Raw genomic sequence first — 9,623 nt, 5'->3', positions numbered from 1 at the left:
TGGCAGGGATCACTTGAGCATACGCATTATAGTCTGTTAAGGGTAGGGAAGGAATAACCACGTAGCCCAGATACTGTACAAGAGGGGCCTTGATTACAGAATTGATAACCCGAAAATTTGTTATAGATATCGACACCCTGGGCATTTAATGAAAAAGTTCTCATATAGGAAAAACTTTAAACTTACCTGCGGTAAAGAAATCATTATGGAAACTTGCATGGATCCTGATTCTTGTTAGGGTACGTTTCGGCACAACGTTTTATTGTTTCGGAGTTGTTTAATACTAGAATGATAGAAACCTTACATCTAAGAACCTTAGCATTATCATGAATAGTAAACCATCAACAACAATGGGAATTAAGTACTCTATAGGACACAAGCAAATGGTAAACTATAGGACACAAGCAAATGGTAAACTGAGGAAGATAGAGGAATAATTTAAGGTAGTACTTTAAGATTAACAGGTGGGTCATTGGAGATGACCTCGTATTAACCAAACTTGGAAGTTTTAATGTAGTAGTTAAAAAGGGATTAGTTACCTACGTACAGGCATACGCTATTCGAAAAGATTGATAGAATTTTTCACAGTAGTACAGTAAGATTTGATTTGGGATGAACTTTAAGCTTAACCTAATACTCATCGAGCCAGGAAGCTTTGATGAAATAGTTGGAACGAACTGACTTTCAAGGAGGAAAGCGGAATTTATTTATAATGGGAAAAATTTATTTGTATACCTCGCAAGAATGGTGAAACTATTATGGGGAGAGATGTAGCCCGAAAACGGAACCTTATTAGTTACATGACAACACCCCGAAATCCCACAATGGAAATGGGAAGAAATTCATCATTAACTACCAGAGACGGTATGCGGATAGGACATCATCTGGGTTATTATTGACCATCTCGCCAAAACTGCTCACTTTCTAGCCATGAAAGAAACCGATACAATGGACAAACTTGCACAGCGATACTTAAAGGAAATTGTATTCCGTCACTTCAGCAATTCAAATTCTATATTGAGGATTACCCAAGAATCTCATTTGATACTCATTCTTACGCAACTCTAAATCCTAATTTATTACGAGGAATTTCTTATTCGATGATAACCACAACCTCATCCTTCTCACTTCAATATTAGTCATACCAGTTCGAAATTTTCCTAAAATCAATGAGTGGTTAACCCTCATCCTCATACTGTCCCATTTGTACCTCACTCATAAGCAACAGCTTCACACTTAGGCATTTTTGGTCAAGGGACTTATGCCCTACTAATAGTTGTCAATCTCATCTAAATTTAATGGTTTTTATTACCTCAAATATCACTCGAAATTTTCAAAAGTCTTTTACTCGATTCTCATCAATCTTTTCCAACTTGTAACCTCCGAAATATGAAAATTTTGTTTGCCAAAATTTTACACACATTATTTTACTGTGCTATCCTCTCAAAGCTTTATAAAAATAAATTTATTTTATCTGCCATTCATGAAAATTTTTGAAATCGTATCCGTTATGTAAAATAAAGTAAATGATTACTTATTTTTGACAAATACATATGAAACTTTACTTTCACTTTTACAAATCAAATCTTTTATTCAGAAGATATTATACTTTGAACGGTACGTGTTGTACATAAACCTAATTTACTAAGAACTTCGTTTCTTCTCTTGCATTGTCACCATAAACAATTTCTATAAAAGTTTCGTTGCGTATTATACAAAACTTTTCGTGTTATTCGTATCCAAGTCATCCTAAAAGCTTTATAACCGTCGAAATCGAAAGATTCATGTGTATGTGATAAAGGCACTGACTACCACGTCATGCAAGGCCTTCGGGCATCCGCTAACACTTAAACCATTCAAAACTATTACGTTACCCCATGTATTTATTTCACCACACGTGTTGGAACAATGCTCTTTCTTACATGGCTCTAAGTCCTGACTCATTCCAAGGAATTCTCATTTAGTGGTATTAATACCATCATTATTCCAGCTTTAATACTAGTCATAACCTGTTTGGCACTTTGCAAATTCAAGAAGCAATTAACTTCTCATCCTCGTGCTTTATCCTTCGTACCTCACTTTTAGCAACGGCTTCGCACGTAAATATTTTTGGCCCAAAGACTTGTGTCCTGATAATTACCAAAACTACATTTATGTCATTAGTTTTCATTACCTAGTAACTGGTCACCCGAGGATTCCAAGCTTTTTTTTTTTCACTCAATCTTTTTCAACTCGTAACCTTTGAAATACGAAAAACTATGTTTATCAATTTTTTTTATTACACGTTGTTTATTTGTGCTAAAAACTTTTCGGTCACAAGATTTACAGACAATGAAAGTACTAAAAACTTTTCGGTCACTTAAACGATTTATAAAATCATATATGTATAAATTTATACTTACTTATTTTGATACTAAGTTATATCTTCAAGATATTTAAAAACCGCTCCTTTATCGAGTTATTCAACTTAAGTCAAATAGTTTTAAGCAAAATGGTACATGTTGTACCTACTCCTAAATTTACTAGGAACTTCGTTCCGTCTACGTTGTCACAACAAGCGTTTAAAGGTTTTGTTTTTCAAAACCCCCTTAGTTGATTTTATTAAAGGTTTTCATATTAGACTACACCATGTATGGATCACACTTTTCTCGCCCTCTGTTAGAGATGAAACTTACTATTAAGATCTTTGTTAAAAAAAAAAAAAAAAAACCCTTGAGCCACTTTGGATGGCGGTTTTATAAAATTTGTGAGAAAATCTTTGCGCCCATAAAATGTTCTTTTAAAAGCTAAACATGACAAAAACGCAGGCCGATAAATCAATTTTTTTTAGGTACACTCATTGGCCACCCTATTGTAGGAAAGGTACTAGGTGGGTTACTGTTCTCAATACTTCACGGCAAATCACAACGCCCTCTTAAACCTCATCTCTATGAATCAGTATGTTGAGACACAAGAATCATATTTGGAGATTCTTTTCACTCGGAGTAAACCATTCGATAGAACCAAGGGTTCACGTATCTTCTCATCCGCACAACCCCTTAAGTACACGGATAAATTCGGAACAAACCACTCGAAGAGTTCACTCTCGATTCAAAGACCACACCTTTCATGCAACTTTCCTTCGGAAATGTAATATAAGATACTTTGAAAACCTATGAATCTTGTTATCCCTTGGGAGGGGACTGCTTAAAACATTTACGACACTGATGTGGATACTCTATATGTTCCTTCCTTCATTGGTTGCAACTGTATGTTGCTCTAGTTAACGTTAACCCTACTTCAACATGTAACTGAAAGGATGAAGTTATATTACAGAACTGTGCTTTCATTTCATCCAAGGGTAGGTTCACCTGCAGTATGGTAAACTAGGTGATATTCCTCATCGTTCGTTCAGACCGTTCTGAAGGCACTATGAATAATTATGGCTTGCAAGTCCGATTGATCACTTTTAGCTAAAATCTAAATTCACTTATTCAAATGAAACATTCTTAAATATCGAGTTCCTATGCCTATGGCCTCCTTCCGAAACCAAGAGATTGGTAAAATCCGTGGCTAACGCTATCCAGACATCAAATCGCATGGTTGTAATCACTATGTTTTCCATTCTACCGTCAGCTTATATTACGACATTCACGCTCAATGTTTTAGATGAGCTTAGAATCATTCATGATGCATTTCACGCATCCAACTTACCGAAGATGCCTGTAAGCCTAGACACACCATCTTTCTTTTTGTAGATATACATTCAGATGACATACTCAGGTTAATCGGAAACAGAATCGATTTGTTGATCTCTTAGGACAAGAGACTTAATTAATGGCATGTACTCATTCTTACTTTCATACACCGAAATACCTTTCAGGGTAAATAACTTACTTCTGAGCCCACGGGTCTCACGGAACTTTGATACACCCCTCTTAATCGATTACGGCACCATTTTTTTTTCACTCCTCAAATTTCGGGACGAAATTTCCATTAACAGGTGGGTAATGTAACGACCCGGCTTTTTCGACTTGCTTTTGTGCCTTGTGTTTTTGCGAAACTGCGTATTTGTGCGTACTGTGTTACTTTATACTCTGGAAACTTGATTTACGTGGTTTACTTCCATTTATATGTTAAAACGTGCCTTAGAGTACGTAGGATACATAACTTGATCATTGGAAGCCTTTATAACCGTTAGTGTTATTTGACGTTTCGAATAAACCGCGAACTTGTGCGCACGTTTAACTTTTGTCATAATCGGAATATTATGACTGCGAAATATTAATTATTATTTTATAATAATAATTACCTGGGTTTTTGGATGCTTAATTACGCGTAGTAATTTAATTATGCACAATAGTTAGTCTTGTTGGACTTTCTACCTTGTTGGGCTCAAGCCCACCCTACTCTAGCTAGTGACCCAATTAATTAGCCCTTGTCCATGTCATCAATCCTTGTCAAATTCCTTGCTTATAAATACTAGCCCTTGTCCATGTCATCAATCCTTGTCAAATTCCTTGCTTATAAATACTAGTCCTTGTCCATGTCATCAATCCTTGTCAAATTCCTTGCTTATAAATACTAGCCCTTGTCCATGTCATCAATCCTTGTCAAATTCCTTACTTATAAATACTAGCCCTTGTCCATGTCATCAATCCTTGTCAAATTCTTTGCTTATAAATACTAGCCCTTGTCCATGTCATCAATCCTTGTCAAATTCCTTGCTTATAAATACTAGCCCTTGTCCATGTCATCAATCCTTTTCAAATTCCTTGCTTATAAATACTAGCCCTTGTCCATGTCATCAATCCTTGTCAAATTCCTTGCTTATAAATACTAGCCCTTGTCCATGTCATCAATCCTTGTCAAATTTCTTGCTTATAAATACTAGCCATTTACCTCTCATTCAAATCACTTGCTCATTTTGGTTTTCACACACACTTGTTCTTTCTTTCTTTCCTTTCTAGTATTGCTTGTTGACGACCTTTCGGACCGACTTACTACTTGCGTACTTTCATTACCGACTTTACCGCTTTTATCACTGTGAGTTATAGCATTCCCTTTTTACTTTAACTTATTTTGGGAACTGAGAATACATGCGGATTTTATGTTTTACATACTAGGCACGAGTACTTAAACTTATATATGTGTGGGTTATACAACGGCATAAACATTCCCTTTAGCTCGGTAACGTTTAATCATCGGTTTTTGAACCGTGAACGCGAATCTTAGATATGGATCCATAGGGTTTGACATCCCCACTCGGGCTAGTAGCGCTAGCATTTAACGAGTGTTTAATACTTCGTAAACATACGCACTTGCCAAGTGTACTTTCAGGGGGTGATATATTATTTAAACGTTAAGTTAGTTACCGAGTGCCCACGGTTGAGCATATACTTAAACATACTGATATGGATTACTATTTTGAAACGCTCGTTGTAGCACTGAAATCTCGTGGCCTACTTACATTACTGTTATACTTAAACTATAGCTCACCAACCTTTGTGTTGACGTTTTTAAGCATGTTTTTCTCAAGTGCTTAAGGTTGCTTCCGCTGTTGTACTAGTCTTGCTGTAGACAACCCGCTGCTTTAGAGATGTCCCGCATGAACGTTTACTTTTGCATACAAACTTTATTACAATTATTATTTGCTTCTACTTAGTGAAGCATGCTTTTGGGTTGTAAAACATTCGATGTTGGTTATGACATCACTATTTATATGAATGCAAACTTCTTTTGAAATCGCATATAGTACTTAACCTTGTAATGATCCTGTTGTTGATGGTCCGTACATGATGATTTAGTACGGGGCATCACATATTTCCAGGTGGTAATGGATATATCCGTGAATGATAAATTGTCATCTATATCCGATCCACAAAATATTTAGATAATCTATATCCATTATATGTCCATTTAGATCATCTATGATCATTGTAAATGGATTGGATCTGATGAATATCCATTAGATGAAACATCGATTGTCATCCCTTGTGGTGATGATGTTGTTGGATGCGGTGATTGGTGTGGTAATGGCAATGAACGATGATGTGGTGGTGGTGATAATGTTGTTGTTGTTGGTGATGTTGGTATAGAGCCCAAATCTGTATTGATGTTGGTGGATGTGATGGTGGTGGTGAACGGTGTGGTAATGGCCATAAATGATGGCGGTGATTGGTTTGCTGGTGGTGTTGATGATGTTGGTGGTGTTGTGAAATCTGTATATTGATGTTGTTGTTGGTGGCGATGATGGTATTCATGCAGGTTTAATAATTAAGTCGGTGGATGTGAGATTCGAGATTCCAATTTTGACTTTTAACGTGTTATTAATCGACAAAAGTAAGAAAAATGTGAGATTCGGGAACCAAGTTTTGCATTTTAACATCTTGATAATCGACAAAAATCATAAAAATGTCAGAAAAACATATCCTGAATATCCGATCATATCATGTGCAACATGCACCACGCACGAACCAGCACGCGGTGTGGGTGGTGTTTAATGTGTGATGTGTGTTGGGTGGTATACTAGTATAACCAGCAACGATGCTCGGTTACTATGCATCATGCACAAAGTTACTCGCATCATGCGTGATGCGTGATTAGATTTTTTTTTTTTTTTTTTTAATTACCGTAATTTGATGGCAATTTAAACATGCTGGCGTTTTGACCAATTTCCCGTAAATGCAAACACTATTTAAACTCTAATCCAAGTATATGATTACTGGACAAGTGAAGCCCACCGGGCCTTTTGCAAGACTAAAGGCCACTTAAATCACGAGCACTTGTATTCTCAATTGTGACCATAGTAGCCACTTTGCTTTAACTTACATATATCCTTGTTTGTTTGCCGAGCATAAAGGTGCAAGTTGTCAAATTGGTTGTTTGCAGAGCATAAAGGTGCAAGTTATCAAAATTATTGTCCACGCTCTATTTTATTATAGTTTGTCTCAAAATAAACTTAAACTTCTAAAGATAAAAATTAACTTTACTTTTTTTAACATTTAAAGTGACATTTCACTTAGGGGTGTTCATGGTTCGGGTAGAACAAAAAAAAACCGAGGACCGAGGAGGAACCGAACCGAAACCGAAATACCCGAGAAGGTTTGGTCCGGTCCTTGGTCCATATATTTTGATTATTTCGAGTTTCGGTCCGGTCCGGGTCATACCCGAAAAGATCATGGTTTTGGACCGAACCGAATCAACCGATATATATATATGTACATAATCGTCTTCTCTAGATATAACAACTCAAGTGAAAAACTAATACTACGTAAAACATTTAAGTTGGGACGAAAATAATATTATTTAAAGTAAGTGCTCAATACTCAAGTCTCACTACAATCATTCATCTCTAATGTATTTCCACAAACAAATACGGAGTAACTTTTAGTATTACTTTTGAAATTTAAAAAAAAAGCCAGTCTTTAGGTGCTCGTATACTATACAGAAAACTATGAAACATACTGATATTTCTTAAGTTTGAATTGGCATTTTTCTAGGAATACTATTATTTACAGAATTACAGCATAGGCATCCCTGTTGCATACATCCTTTCATAATGAATTCACAACTAAAATGTCCAAAAATATAGTAGTGTAAATAAAGAACACAGTTCACTAACTTGTAACTTCATCTTGAATTTGATTCAATAATGTGACAACTTCATTCATACTCGGGCGTAATTTAGGTCTTTCGGTGGTACAAAATGTAGCGATTTTGAAGAAGTCGACAACATGGCTCTCTTTTAGTTCTTGTTTCGATAAACGGGCATCAACCATTTCCATTTCTCGATTCTTACACACCAAATTCGTTGCCCATTGAACCAGCCGAATTTCTTTCCCATCATCTCCCTTCAACGGCAAGTTTGGACGCCTTGATGTCGCGATCTCAAACATTAGTATACCAAAACTATACACATCACCCATAACAGTAGCCAAAGTTGCACCATTAATATACTCGGGTGGCATGTAACCCATTGTCCCGGCTACTTGAGTCGAAACATGGGAATGGTCGCTATCAACCCTTCGAGCCAACCCGAAATCCGCAATATGGGCTTCATAGTTCGCATCTAATAAAACATTACTAGCTTTAATATCTCTATGAATAATTGGTACATCCAAATTATGCATATAGGCTAGCCCTTTTGCAACCCCTAAAATAATATTTATGCGGTTTCTCCAAGATAATGGTACCCGCAATGCTGACGTGTCATTATCATAAGATGATGTGTCATACAGCCATTGGTCGAGACTCCCTTTTTCTACAAACTCATATATTAAAATCCGATCCAAACCCGATATACAATACCCGGAAAAGTTAACAATATTATCGTGTCTGATTTTGCCAAGTGTCTCCATCTCGGCCTTGAATTCTCTGTACCCTTGAAAGGCGTCAGGGTCGAGTTTTTTAACTGCGACCGTGACGCCTGAAGGAAGGTTAGCTTTATAAACTAACCCGAAACTTCCATCGCCCACAATTAAATCAGGCGAGAAGTTTCGGGTAGCGCTGACCAAGTCAGACATGTCGATCCGGATCAAAGATGGATCAAACAGTTGACTTTCTGCAATACTAATGAAAGAGGTCGAATTAGCAAGATTGGGTGCGGATCGGATGGGTCGGGTTCGGTGGCGAGCTTCAGGATCATGGCGACGTTTTTTGATTGTCTTGCAGATTAGGTAAATGAATGAGAATATGAGTGTGATGAAGATGAAACTGGCTATGGCTGCAAAGATTGTTTGATAGGTTGAATTAATGGCCATGAGGGAATAATTTGTGAATTAGGGAGTAATAATTATTGGGGGTTTTTGAAAGAAAAAGAGAAATGGGTTTGAATTGGGAAGAAGATGCAATAAGCATTATAAAATCAGCCGCCATTAACATGAAAGAATGAGTCAACGGGTGAGACGATGAAAAACAAAATGATCGGATTGTAGTACACGGAGAAATGAAATCATTGTCAAATATGTGAAAATATTTATTTTTATTGGATTATTATAAAATGGCAAAATTATAGATTGATTATAAAGTTAGTATTATTTTATTTTTCCAACCACACAATATGATTAAGATATCTGGCATTATTTATCCGATCTTTTTTTTTTTTAAGGGCCGGTTAGTTGGTTAAACGCACGCATTTGCGGAGGAGGAAACCCACAGTCGAATCTCCGAAGGGGAGTTGATTTTATCTGAGGTCTCACCCACCCAGAAGGTGGAATGGTGACTCAGCATTTGCGGGAAAACCTCCCCTCCCATGGATTCGAACCTGCACCACCTGGAGTGAATATAGGCCTGCACACATGGAATAGCCACCCAGGCTATGCCCGGATGGTTTTATTTATTTATCCGATCTAATACCGGATATTATGAGATTTATATGACTACGATTAACTTGCAAGGCCAATGGTTTTTCAAATTTCAAGGAATTGAAGCGACAAAAAGAAAAATGAAAAAACCTGGTCTGACAGTGAAACAACAACTTGAAACAACTATTAAGTCAAAAGTCATGAAAAAATTATGGAAGAAATTGAAAGTTTGGCAACGTATCCATACCGGATGGCGTTACCAATATACGCATAATTAATCTGTATCAAATAAGGCTTATTCGTATAAGACTTACCCGCATTTACCGGATAAAACAACTA

General features: G+C 36.7%; 1 protein-coding gene across 1 annotated transcript; it reads right to left on the bottom strand.

Moving 5' to 3' along the window:
- Positions 1-7,424: 7,424 nt before the first annotated feature.
- Positions 7,425-8,913, bottom strand: LOC139872563 (leucine-rich repeat receptor protein kinase EMS1). Its single transcript, XM_071860463.1, has one exon. The coding sequence runs from the start codon at positions 8,739-8,741 to the stop codon at positions 7,599-7,601; it is 1,143 nt and encodes a 380-aa protein (XP_071716564.1). The 5' UTR covers positions 8,742-8,913; the 3' UTR covers positions 7,425-7,598.
- Between the last annotated feature and the right edge of the window lie 710 nt (positions 8,914-9,623).

This window comes from Rutidosis leptorrhynchoides, chromosome 10, assembly GCF_046630445.1.
Source record: "Rutidosis leptorrhynchoides isolate AG116_Rl617_1_P2 chromosome 10, CSIRO_AGI_Rlap_v1, whole genome shotgun sequence".
Taxonomy (NCBI): Eukaryota; Viridiplantae; Streptophyta; class Magnoliopsida; order Asterales; family Asteraceae; genus Rutidosis; species Rutidosis leptorrhynchoides.
Note: the sequence above shows the minus strand (reverse complement) of the source record. Positions and strands in the feature narration are given on the sequence as shown.